General features: G+C 36.2%; 1 protein-coding gene across 2 annotated transcripts; it reads left to right on the top strand.

Annotated features, from left to right (window-relative positions):
- Positions 1-121: 121 nt before the first annotated feature.
- Positions 122-13,169, top strand: ccdc150 (coiled-coil domain containing 150). Of its 2 annotated transcripts, none has more exons than XM_059513910.1 (25): positions 122-332; positions 845-1,198; positions 1,838-2,016; positions 2,598-2,702; positions 2,850-2,979; positions 3,073-3,116; positions 3,186-3,278; positions 4,535-4,642; positions 4,844-4,968; positions 5,277-5,430; positions 5,961-6,029; positions 6,222-6,314; positions 6,399-6,482; positions 6,671-6,769; positions 7,833-7,898; positions 7,983-8,107; positions 8,693-8,765; positions 8,853-8,977; positions 9,050-9,167; positions 9,329-9,499; positions 9,587-9,655; positions 10,656-10,787; positions 11,115-11,201; positions 11,493-11,630; positions 12,365-13,169. In XM_059513910.1, exons 2-25 carry the CDS (start codon positions 847-849, stop codon positions 12,497-12,499), a joined length of 2,874 nt encoding a protein of 957 aa, XP_059369893.1. In that variant the 5' UTR covers positions 122-332; positions 845-846; the 3' UTR covers positions 12,500-13,169. The 2 variants fall into 2 exon arrangements, with proteins under 2 accessions (XP_059369893.1, XP_059369894.1); XM_059513911.1 differs by having other exon boundaries at positions 9,053-9,167.
- The last annotated feature ends 385 nt before the right edge of the window (positions 13,170-13,554 follow it).

Consider the following 13,554-nt stretch of genomic DNA (forward strand, 5'->3'; position numbering starts at 1 on the left):
GTTAAAATTAAACTGTTATTTTGTATCGTCTCATACCTGACCAATCAGATAGAACGTCCGGGCCACTACGCCCCGCTTATTTTTTCCGCTCTAGTTTCGTTTTCTTTCGCTGTGGCGGGAGTTTAGAACAGAGCACGAGAGGGAACGGTCTCCACGGTAACCATCTAAGCCGGAAGTGCTGGGCTCCTCGTACGCAACAACAACAGATAAAAACAAATGAAATCTACTTTGCATTCAGTTAATACAAACAAGCCTCAAGCCTCAGCCTCAGCGTGTGACGGAAATGCAAAGGTGTTGTCAATGAGATTCACCGACGTCAAGTAACGTTACCGGTGAGTTTCTGTCCGATGCACTGATTTAAATTTCCATGTTAATATATATATATATATAACTATCTTTTACCTGACCAAAATATATATATACAGGTCTTTTACCTGACCAAAAACATGTAAATGTTATTAAATTACGATTTAGCCAAAATAAAGGTTAAAGAATACTTTTGTCTATCTATCTATCTATCTATCTATCTATCTATCTATCTATCTATCTATCTATCTATCTATCTATCTATCTATCTGTCTGTCTGTCTGTCTGTCTGTCTGTCTGTCTGTCTGTCTATCCATCTATCTGTCCGTCTATCTGTCTTTGTCTCTCTCTCTCTCTCCCTCCATCCCTCCCTCTCTGTCTGTCTGTCTGTCTGTCTCTCTGTACGTCCATCCGTCTCTCTCTCTCTCTCTCTCTCTGTACGTCCATCCGTCTCTCTCTCTCTCTCTCCCTCCCTCTCTGTCTGTCTGTCTGTCTCTCTCTGTCCGTCCGTCCATCCGTCTCTCTCTCTCTCTCTCAGTAATGTCCAGGTCAGTGATCTGTCACGGGGCCACGGCTCCGGAGTCTCTCTCCGTCTTACAGCAGCGTCTTCAGACAGCGGAGCAGCAGACGGAGGAGTTAGTGAGGAGTCTGGGCTCTGTGGGAGCGTCTGCAGATCTGCTGCTCGTTAACTCTTCAGACGGGAGCTCCTCTAAGCGTCCCATCAGTCCTGTGAACATCCACCGGGCCCTGAGTGCCGCAGGAGAGGGTTTGCTGTGGAGACAGTGTGAAACGCTGGTCGCTCGTGTATGCAGATTAGAAAGTGTTTTGCACGCTCTGAAACTCACCACCTTCCGTCTGGAGACGGACAGACAGCTCAATCCATCCAACATGGGTCCGTTTTCAGTGGTGCATGTGAATATAAATGTGAATTATGCATCACAGCAGTATGATAAAAGGATATTTGAGATGTGCAATACATTACATTTAACAGTGTTATTAAATTAATTCACTTTAGAAGAGCATTAGATGACAATAGAGGATTCCAAATGTAAAAACGGGGTAAATGAGCATGCACAATAAAATGTCCAATAATAAGAAAAATTATAATAAAAAAATCCAAATGTTATACATATATATATATATATATATATATATATATATATATATATATATATATATTTATATCACAATAAAAACCTGTAGTAACAATTGTACCGTTCGAGATGTGGAAAAAAGCTAACAAATTCTTCCAAAGCTTTCCAAACCTACCTTTATACTGTAAAAACAGTATAATCCTTTTTTTTGTATTATATATATATATATATATATATATATATATATATATATATATATATATATATATATATATATATATATATTAGCATAGTTATAGTGTAGTTAATAACTAGCTGTATATAAAAACAATGAATAGTCTATGCAATTTCCTCAGTAGGATAACTAGGCAAACTTGTGTGTTTTAGACTCATTTTGTCAGCGTGCATCTGTGGGAGCAGTTTCTCTCTCTGTGTAGTGCATCTGCAGGAGCGGTTAACCACACTGCAGGAGCAGCACGAGGAGGAGCAGCGCTCTTCACGGCGGGAGGTGCTGCAGTTACAGGATGAGCTGCAGCTGGCCTGTGAGCAGAGACAGGAGGCGCAGCGGGAGGTGCTCAGACTCAGGGAGGCACTGGAGAACACCACCTCTGCTCAAGTAAAACGGCTCATATTAATTAAGAGACTGCATGAAATGTTTGTGTGTAAAAATTAATAAATGAACCCATTCAGTTTTCAGGTGAAATGGTAACTAGTATTTATTTATATTTTTTAAATAAACATGTAAAACATCAAATTTTAAGCAGTGTTTTTAGTGTCATGTATATGCTATTATAGTTTTACTAATTAATTATTAATTAAATTAATATATAAATTATTATTTTATAAATTCATTTATATTTTAATTTTACATACACTTTTTTGTTATTCTATTATATGCATTTGCCATTTTTTCCCTAAATATTTTAATATAAGTTTTTATTTTAGTTTTTATTTCAGTTAGTAATTTTAGAACTACAAGGTAATATTAAAAAAGTTTTTTATTTTCACTTAATCAGCATATTTTCACTTTCAGATTTTTTTTACTTTAATTAACAGAAATGTTTTACAATAAAAACTATTTTCAAATAGAGTGTATTTTAATGTTTTTCCCAGTTAAACCAATGAATCTTTATAATGTCATAAGTAAAATAGCTATTATATGAATTGATAGTTCTTGACCTCTGAAACTGTTCGCAGATGGTGCAGGATACCACAGCACTCTTGGAGGCTGAGCAATCCCACAATGCACTGCTGCTGAGATTGGAGGAGATGGAGAGAGTGGTGGAGAGGGAGAGACGACAGGTAAAGCATGTGTCTTGTTCAGAAGAGGCTGCTTCTAAATTATCAGACCTTTACCTGATGGACGATAAACTGGGCCAAAACAAATCAAGACATTCAAAAAATGCCAAATTTACGCTTTCTGCCCACTGTTTGTTGGTGTCTTGTCAGGTGGAGGTTCTTCAAGCAGACTGTCACTCCTTACGTACTGATGGACAGGCAAACAGAGCAGAGCTAAAGAAGAGGGAGGAGCAAATACTGGGCCTGGAAAGAGAGTGTCGTGAACTTCGAGACCAATCCGGTCAGAAACACTGAATTATGGGACATTTTAAACTATGTCTATGATACAGCACGTCTTTTGGTAGTGAAACTAAAGTGTTTTGTTTCCTCTCAGGAGTGAAAGAGACTCTGATTTCACAGCTGACCAAAGAGATGAAGGTACGAGAACATGTGAGAGGGACACTGAATGCGGGAATGAGACGTCTCATGATGTTTGTGTGTGTTTAGAGTGTGAAGACGGCTCTGCAGAAACAGCAGCAGGAGAACAGCAGACTCATCAGAGAAGGACGAGACCTCAGAGCAGCTGCAGATCAAGTCCAGGTACACATACACACATGAAATGGTTTATATACTGTCCAAACTGCATTTTCTATCATCATACACCAACCCTACACCTAAACCTACCCCTTACAGAAGGACAAGGGTTTCAGATATTGCCATCTTTGTGGGGACATTTTGTCCCCATATTGTAGGGTTTACTAGGACCAAACACACACACACACACACACACACTCCCTCATCATCTATTTAGCATTACATAATTATATTATCTCAACAAACCCAATATACTGCCATTGTACAAATTTGGATTAGAGCAATGGTTCCCAATTTTGTTTGGTCACATCTCTGTTTGAAAGTAGTGCTTACCCCCCCTATAATCTAATTGTTTTGAAAATATTATAATATATATATTCTAATACTAGAGGGGACAAGAGAAAGGAATTAAATTAATGCAATAAAAGAAATTAAATTGTAGCTATTGAAAAATTTATGTGAAAGGAAAATAAATATGTTCTTTTGTTTTGTTGACAAATTCAAAGAAAGACAATTAAAACAGCATACGTTCTTTCAGTTTGTATTGTTTTGAATAATAAAACATGGAAGATACTTCACTGGAAGAGAAACTTTTCAGCACTGTTTTTAGTTTTTGCTTTCTTTCTGTGTTGCAAAAATGTACATAACATATTGTAATTATTTATTGTATATTATACAATATTGTTGTATAAAAATAATGTTTTGCAATATTAGCAGTTATTAAATAAAACTGAATCAACTGAAATGGTTTACATTGTTCTGTGTATTTTTTTTTGTTTATTTTCTGTTGCAAATATTTACATTTTTTATAATTTGTAAAAAATGCTTTTTAATTATAAAAAAATTGGGTTTTACAATTTTCTCAAATAAATGAATAAATAAAAACTGCAATATTAATAAAAGAATAAATCACCCAAAAAAAAGAAAAGAAATTCTTTCATATACAAGCCTATATGACTTTATCATCTGTGAAACTCAAGGAGGGATGAAAGGATTGTAATTGTAACTGTCACGTTCCAAAAGCACATAAAAGTACTACTGTATAATAGTGTACATCATTCATTTGTTCTGTAACCATTCAAATAATATGTGTGAAAAAAAGTCTGAAATTCAGTCTGTTATTCATCTGGCTCATATGTATGCGTCTATCCATCCAGCTTTAATCCAAAAACATCATAAACTTTGCTCTTCTGATGTAAAAATGTGTGTGCTTGTTATGAATGAAGTTTATTCAAAGAAGTTCACCTCTTTCTTTCTCTCAGGTGTTGAATGAAGAGCTAGAGGTTCAGTGTTCAGAGCTGAGCACCGCTCTTCATTCATTAACACTGGAAAACACTCGACTACAGACAGAACAGCACTGCAAAATTAAGGTATTTCAATTCGGTTTCAGTTTTAATATCATTTGATAGCATGAAAAACAATTGTTCTTTGGAATTGGCAAGGTGCCATAAGAAACAAAATAAGAATAATAGTAAAAGTTAAACCGTAGCAGAGCAAATTAGCACTAATTAAACAAGTGATTCAGAAAATAATGATAGAGCAGTATTGCTGGGAATGTGTTGTTTGTTCAGGCGGAGCGAGATCGTGTGTTTAAACACCTTCAGGAGCAGGATCTGCTTTTAGACACAGCCAGAAGGAACATCCAGGCTGAACTACAGGGCACCATATCAGAGAAACTCACCCTGCAGAAAGAGCTGTGAGATACACACACAAGTTCACTTCTAGAAATCATTCACAGCGGGGGGATCACGACCCACAGCAGGAAAAAGACAAACACTTCCTGTGTCTTTTGTTGCTGACACCAAACGCACCGTATTTTGACTCAAATTCATCTCACTTTTTTAGATTTAGGCTGATGGCAACGTGCTGCATGATCCTTGAAAACCAAAAGTAGACAACATAAAAGAAAATATGAGTGTAAATCACAGTTCTGTCATAAGGTACTGTGAATGAGATCAGGATTGTAATGTTTGTGATCGTCAGCTCTCTTAATTTCTCTCAAAGGGAGGCTCTGAAAGCAGGTCATGCCAAACTGCAGCAGAGTTCCACCATTGCCCAGGAGACAGCTGTCAATCATCAGCAGCTGCTGGAACGCACCATTCAGAGGCTTCAGGGGGAGCTCAGCTGCGCCGTGAAACATGATCAGATAAAGACTGAGGTCAGCTCAAAGTGCTTTTATGAGTTCAAAGAAAAGGACTATAAACAGATAAACAGAAATTCTGACCGGATGAATCGCATTTCAACTTTTTTTGCTTGTTTGTTATTATTATTATTATTATTAGTAGTAGTAAAATTTTTATATTATATTATACATTTAATAATATGTATCAATTATATATATACATTATATAATGTATTATAATTGCTAGCATGCTTATAAGAATAAAATATTGTTTTAAAATAGTAATATAATTATTAATTGTAATAATTATAGTGACAATAACAAATGTAATAATAATAATACAAAATAATATTAAATTATACAGAATTGTATATTTAATCTACATATATATATAATGTGTTATTAATATGATATGTATTTATAAGATATAATATAAAAATATAAGAATTTTTAAAAAAAATTCTTATATTTTTATATTATATCTTTATTTAACATTTTTAAAAACACTAGCCACACAACCATCTGTGGCCTATTGCTTTAATGAACTCTTTATTTCCAAATCTCAGATGAACTCTGCAGTCATTTCACTGGAAAAGGAGAAGAAAATTCTGGAAACACAGCTATCGGAGATCAAGGTACTGTACTGCTGACCAAATGTGAGGTCACTTTCAGTCTTTCTCTAGTGCCTTCAGGAGGTCAGAATTTTTCACTGAATTTAATTTCTTCTCCTGCATTTGATGGATATAAAATGGAGCTCATTTCACATGCTACATCGACTCCACTACAACAGTTACCATAAACATCCTCTTCATCCCTGTGATTGACAGGTGGAGTTGACCGTGGTGAACTCAGCCCTGCAGAAACAGAAGGAGGAGAACAAGGAGCTGATGGAGAGCCTGGCAGCCTTGGAGCATCAGCAGGTTTGAGATCAGAAGATCACCGAGTCAGATGTACGTCAAAGGAAAGAGCGCTTGTAAGTCTCTCTCTCTCTCTCTCTCTCTCAGGTAACTCATCGTCAGGTGGAACAGATACTCTGGGACTTGACAGACAGCAAGAACCAACTGGCATACGAGAAGGGCAAGTTGCAGGTCTGTTTCACACAGACGCATACATTTTGTGTTTGTATGGATTTGTTGCACACATTTTGCACAGTGTGACATAAAACGATGCTTGGACAGTCATATGATAAACACACACAGTGTATGTCTGAAACACACACCAGGTTTCAAATAAAAGGGGTGTGTGTGTGTGTGTGTGTGTGTGTGTGTTTACACAGGCGCGAGTGCAGCAGATGGCCGCTGACCTGAAGACATTGAAAGCAGAATGTACTCGACACTGTCAGAGCAACACTGCACTGCAGAACAGTTATACACAGGTAAACACACACAACAAGCTCTGTGCCACTCAGGTGTGTGAAACTGAACTGCATGAATGCAGAAAAGCAACTGATAAAAACTGCTAAGAATCCTCAGACTGTTGATGACTATTGATTAAAAGGCTCATATCCTGAGGAAGCAGATACACAGACTTCTTCTGAGATCAAATAGTTTGCTGCATTTCTGCCCCAGTCCAAAAATACAGCCTTTTATAAATAAACTAAATTAGAAATATACTGAGCAAATATATTTGCAAATATATTGCAAATATACTGCAGAAAAGCAACTGATAAAAACTGCTAAGAATCCTCAGACTGTTTATTGATTAAAAGGCTCATATCCTGAGGAAGCAGATACACAGACTTCTTCTGAGATCAAATAGTTTGCTGCATTTTTTTTGTAAAAATACTACAAGTTGCTACAAGTTTTCTGTATTGCCCAAGCCATTATTACAGTTATGGCTGATACCTGACAAGCCCATAATTATTTTCTTGATATGACTTCAAATTAGATTCAATTAAGAAAACACAAAAAACTCAAATCAGTCGTTTTAAATGCCACATGTGCATGTTAAACATCACAGCATTATAATGTACAGTATGAAAATAAATATTTATTTAGAGGTTATATTAAACAGTGTTATTAAATTATTTGTAATATCTATAATATCTGGCATTAACTGACATGGTACCATTTTAACTTGCATCCTTAGATTCTAGGCATTAGAAAGCAAAACATATGACAATATTTAACATCCATTCTGTTTAGAATTTTAGCCTGCCGAGTCACAACAAAGAAATAAAAGCAGAACAGAGGATGTGTGCATCACATTTCAGTGCTGATTGTTTTATGCTTTTATTGAATAATGGAGTATTTAAAAACTGTGTGAGAGCAGCAAAGCCTTGTTCGGCGTAGGGTGCAAAATGGTGACATAAAACAAAACAGTGGTTGTTTTTTGGAATTAAACTTTAAGGACTTTAAGAATAAATATGAATATAAATAATGACTCCCTTCAACAAGTCAACTACTGAATATTTCACACTCTTTCTGCCTCGTTCTCAGGCGCAGAGGGAAAATCAGACATTAAAAGAGCAACTCTTCACACTACAGCAACAGCACAGAGACATGGTGAGGGGTTCAAAGAAAGACAACTGAAACCTAAGAGCTGAATTAACAAAAGTTCAAAAGTGTTTATGTTTTTGTGCATAACAGAATGAAGTAGCTCAAACTTTGGAGAACGTCCTGTCGTCCCACGCTCGTCTGCAGCAGAACACGCAAACACTGCATGCAGAGCTGAGAGAAAGAGCACAGGAACTACACACACTCAGGAGAGAGAGGTGTGTGTGCGAGACTAAGAGGACACACTTCTGATTAGAGGAAAAGGGTCGTTGCAACTTAAAGGGGTACTCATTTTTCATGTTGCACTGGTAGCTGTCTTTGACTTGTGGGATGGATGTAGTATTAGTTCCCAATCCCATTGCAGAAGTGCTGAATACACAGTCAGCCCAAAAATTTACATTTGCTGAAAATTCTAGTTCATCCAAGATACAGTTTCATCATAACAGATCTGGAGAAATTTAGCATTACATCACTTGTTCACCAATGGATGCTCTGCAGTGAATGGGTGCCGTCTGAATGAGAGTCCAGACAGCTGATAAAAACATCACAATAATCCACAAGAGCTTCACACCACTCCAGTCCAGCAGTTAACATCCTGTGAAGCTAAAATCTGTTTATAGGAAATAAATAGACACTTCACAGCTCAAATAACAATTATGAGAGTGCTTAAATATTTGCTCGTTTCTGGAGAATGTCTTGCCCCATAGACTTCCATTATAAGTGCATAACTGTAAACTTGGTCTTTGTATAAATCAGTGATTGTTTGCAGTAATCTGCATTACTGTGTGTTGTGTGTTTTTCAGACTGCAGGCTATGAAAGAGATTCAGAGGCTTGAAGCTGAAGTAGAGAATCTCGACGCAAGGAACAACGAGAAGGTTTGACGCACACAAACACTCTGATGACCAAATAGACAAGAGATGAGATCGAGGAGATTAACTGTTCACATGCTCACATTTTCGAAGGTTGAAGCTTTGCAAAAAGCACTTGATGAAGCTCAACTGGACAACAGGAAACTATCCCAGAGTTTAGAGCAGGCCTTACAGGAAAACCACAATACACAAGACAAATTAAACGCCCTCAGTGAGAGGTGAGGGAATGTGATTGGATGGTTTATGTCCTCCATGTTTTCTCGAGTTTACATCATACATGACTGCACCAGCAGGGAGGCGGAGCTTAAAGAGGCGAGGGCAGAGATTCGCCGATTGACAGAACTTGTAGATTCACACAAGAGCTTGCTCAAAAGGGAAAAAGACTCGGGGAGAAAGTCAGCACAGAGGGTAATGTTAAATAAATTATGTATTTTGATCATTTTGTAAATTAATTAGGTATGTCTTGCTAGGTAGATTTTAAATTACAGCATTTACAAGTATATCTATATGCTTTATAAATACATTTGAATTTGATTCAATTCTACTTTTGATTCCCGTTTTCTATATAGCTGAAGAAGGCGCTGAATGATGCATCGGCAAAGTCAGGTGACCTCTCACGAGCCAATCAGAAGCTTGGAGAGAAGGTGTCTGAGCTGGAGAACCTTATATCTCATCTGAAGTCTCAACTGAATCAGTATTTGGGCAACAGAACACCACTGAATCACTCTCTGAGAATCAAAGTGTGTCATTTTACTGGACACAGGCTCTCTCACTGTGGTAATAACATCCCAGAATGAGTTTTTACATCGTCTTTGCCTTCTCGACAGGATTTGGAAGCAGAAATTAAAAGTCTTGAAGAAGCGAAGGATGAATATAAGAGAAGGAGTTATGAACAGGTATATGCTTAAACCTGTTTAAATACAAACAAGTGAAAATGGCCTCTCTAAAGGTTATGCTAAATCAGAAATGTTCAAGATCCAATAGCTGATAGACAACTCCAACAGACTACTGTCTTAACCCAATATAGATTTATGTATCCTATTTGATACATGACTTTCTAAGGCCTCTGCATAATTTACATAACTAATACTGTCCCAAAAAAAACTTTTTACTGCATGTCTTCTGCCCCCTTGTGGATTATGCATGCAAACCAACAAGTAGAAAAGTTTGCAATATCATTTCTAAATGAGTTGCAATAAATGTTATTTGCTCGTTAAAGCAATGGAAAAATAAAAATAATTTCATTATTTCTATAAAAAAGTGTTGATATGCTGTATATGGTAATACTTTTTAATAATGTATTTAATAGTGTATTATGTTGAGCACATCAGTTAATTTAAATTGAAATTTGCTTTTTTATAGTCTTAATGTTATACTATGTAATTATTATTACAAATTACATGTTATTAAATATACATATTCCTTGCAAAATAAAATACATTTAAGTCTTATGCATAATAACAGGAACAGATTTATTTAAAAACGTATCACCTGAATGTATTTTAGAATTTCTGTCTAGTGTACATCTGAAATGTCTTTTAAAAGCTTTTGTTAATTGTATACCTTGTATAATTTATTCAGAGATTACCATGAAAATAGCTTTAATGCTGGCATGGCGTTAAAAAGTGAATAAGTAAATAATACCAGGAACATTGCTCATCCAACTTGATTTGAAGTTTAACCACAATAGTCTTAAAAAGTATTGTCGAAGGCAGAAAATTAGTACACAATCACTGCTTGAATAGCTTGAGCAGCTTAAAATGTTTAATTTCTAAATTCACCCTTAGAAGTACTGCTGATAAAAATATTAGAGCTAAAACCAAAGAAAAATGGGATGATCTGACTATAACCAACATCCTGACTAAATCTAAAGAGTGTGTTCTGTGTGTGTTTCAGTCTCAGTCTTTGCTGCAGCTGCGTTCAGAGATGCTTTCTCTCCAGTCTGAGCTGCAGTGTCTGTCCTCCACTCAGCAGGGGGAGCTACAGGCCGAAAGAGACCTCAGTCGCACGTTACAGGAGAAATGTCGGGTCAGCGCTCTCTTGTTCACCTTTACTCTGTGGAGCTGTCCCAAATGTTGACCTCAGCCCTAATGGTCCATGTGCAATTACATCAGGAACTTCCTTTTCTGCCCATGTCCATTTCTTTCTTAGGTTGTTTGCTTTGGGATTCTCTTTCCATATCTCTTTTTTTCCTTCCTCTGTATCTTGCAGTATCAGCAAGCTAGAGTTCCCTTCATCTTCCTGTCTGTTAGGCCCTTCAGGGCATCAATACTGCAAGACCAGTAAAAAGTGCTGGCATTATGTAAATGAATAATCAGGGGTTTTATGCTGAATGCTGGTGTTATGTGTGTGCAGCAGCTGGAAGAGAGATTAAAACGGCTCCAGGACGAGAGGGATGAGGCAGAAGTGAGACTCAGGGAAGTTTGTCTGGAGTCACAGCAGGTAAACAAACCCCAACAGTGTCTGTTTATACATGAGGAATAATAATAGAGACAATGCCAGAATTTTAATCGTCGCTTTTAAACTGAGTCTGAATGCTGTCGTGTTTCCAATGATTGTGTAACTTGTTCCAACATTGTGAAATTGATGCTGGAAACCATGTCAGATTTTAGGTTGCCTCCTCCTCCTCTGATCACAGCCAGTGTTGAAATCATACAAGCTCTCCAGAGGATGCCTCTTATTTTCGCCTTTGATTTGATTCCTTCGTTTCCATACCATTTCCCTGTTCCTCAGATCACAGAGAGCATGGATGAGGACCACAGAGGGCTCTGCTCTAAATCTGAGAGCTTTAATGGCCAGACAGAAGCAGAGAAACTTACAGAGAGCTTGAGCAGTACGGGAAAAGACCCCACACAGTCCACTCCAGCTCAGGTAGCACATGAGAATACAAATCATGAACATACTTTATACTGTACTTGTTCGAAATCCATTAAAAAGGCTCCTAAAAATTCAATGATTAATTGTACAGAAGAATTTTAACTTAAGAAAATACATGTTCAAATGCTTTAAAAATATGGAATTTAAAAGGACTTATTTGATACATTTGACAATTTTTCTAAATAAACATCTTTTAAGGGATTTTATATTTGTATTCAGCAAGGATACGTTAAATGAATCAAAATTTATTACTAAAGATTTGTCTTGCTTTCCACAAAAATATTAAGCAAAACAAATGTTTTTAACGTTGAGAATATCAGTATAGAATGAGTTCTGAAGGATCATGTGACAATGAAGACTGGAGTAATGATCCTGGAAATTCAGCTTTGCATCACAGAAATAAATTACATTTTAAACTATATTTAATTAGAAAACAGAAATTTTACGTTGTAATAATATTTCATAATATTACAGATTTTACTGTATTTTTATCCAATAGAATCGTTCAATTTTTTTTTAATATAAATGTTTTCCCCATAAAATTCTACCAAACTCAGACTTATAATATAGATATAGATATATTTTTTTCCAAAGTGTCTATTTTTACATTTAGTTATTTAGCAGATGCTTTTATTTGATATTCAGATTCATTCAGTTTGTTCTCAATGACATCTCTGGTCTTTCTTTGTGTTTTTATTTCTGACCTGAAGGCTGTTCTCTGTTTTTAGACTCGTGTTTGCTTTTTTGACCCTAAACTGGAGCCCTGGGCCTCAGCACTACAGCGCTGGGAGATCAAGAAAGAGCTGGGACACGTCGCCGGCAGTTACAAACCCACAAGACACGTACGTGCGCTGACCACCTGATAACAGCATCCATGGAGAAGCGCATCACAAACTCATAGATCATGCATGTAATCGGCTTGAAAAGATTCAGTTATCTACAATAGGTGTGTTTGTATGCAAGTACATATCAAGCATATTCTGAACATGTATTTCATTGCTTGAAACTAAAAAGTGCACTAGCAAAAACACTGTGTGTGTAGAAAGACAGAGATGGTCTGCTCATAAAATAAAGTGGAAACAGAGCTGCACTTTATAACCACGTGCCCTAATTACTCACAAATTACTCATGTTAAACATGTTTGTTCCCTGCAGCCCACAACAAAGTTATTCAGTTGCAATAAAATAAGGTCAAACTCTTACACCTACAAAATGAAACTCCAGAAAGTACAAATATGACTGCAAGGGAGGTGAGGTCTTGCTGGAAGAAAGGGACAACCTCTACTTGTCTGTACATTGCGGTATTGTATTTATATTAATTGTTTTTACGGTGTATCTTTTTTTAATTGGTATATCTTTTTTCTTCATGCCAATAAAGCTATTTGAGACTGAAAAGACAATAATATAGCAATTGCGATATAATAGAATTATTTTTTATTTTATTTTTATTTATTATCACCGTATGCTTCTGTGACATGTACATTTTGCTTAATAAAGTTGATCCAAGATACCCAAAAATTGTAAAAAAAAATAATAAATACAAATGCTTGTGTGTGTGTATATAATGTATAATTGTAATAAATTATTATTAATTAAATATTAGCATATAAATATTATTAATATTATTAATTACATTATGGGTTTTAAAATATATTGTGAAGGGAATTCATGAATTCATTGCTCAAAATTTTAGTTTTTGTGTCCAGGAACTGAACAGTAACCGTCTCCTCCTAAACCCCGCCCACCAGTGATATGTCTGCCAACCAGAACGCGTAAAAAGCCAGCGCTTGTACTTTGGCTAACAAATCCTCTGTTTGTTGTTTACAGAGGCTAGTGCTGTTAGAGCTGTTATTTCTCAAGGCACAAATCTGATATATGTCACGTAATGGGGGTATTTTATGTTTGCTATTAAAAAAAAA

Source organism: Carassius carassius, chromosome 28, assembly GCF_963082965.1.
Source record: "Carassius carassius chromosome 28, fCarCar2.1, whole genome shotgun sequence".
NCBI classification, from domain to species: Eukaryota; Metazoa; Chordata; class Actinopteri; order Cypriniformes; family Cyprinidae; genus Carassius; species Carassius carassius.

Excerpts from the sequence above, each read along its gene's own strand:
- ccdc150 (XM_059513910.1), top strand. The coding sequence starts at position 847 with ATGTCCAGGTCAGTGATCTGTCACGGGGCCACGGCTCCGGAGTCTCTC. Across the intron at positions 6,315-6,398 it reads CAGCCTTGGAGCATCAGCAG|GTAACTCATCGTCAGGTGGA; the intron begins GTTTGAGATCAG and ends TCTCTCTCTCAG. Across the intron at positions 11,631-12,364 it reads CACAGTCCACTCCAGCTCAG|ACTCGTGTTTGCTTTTTTGA; the intron begins GTAGCACATGAG and ends CTCTGTTTTTAG.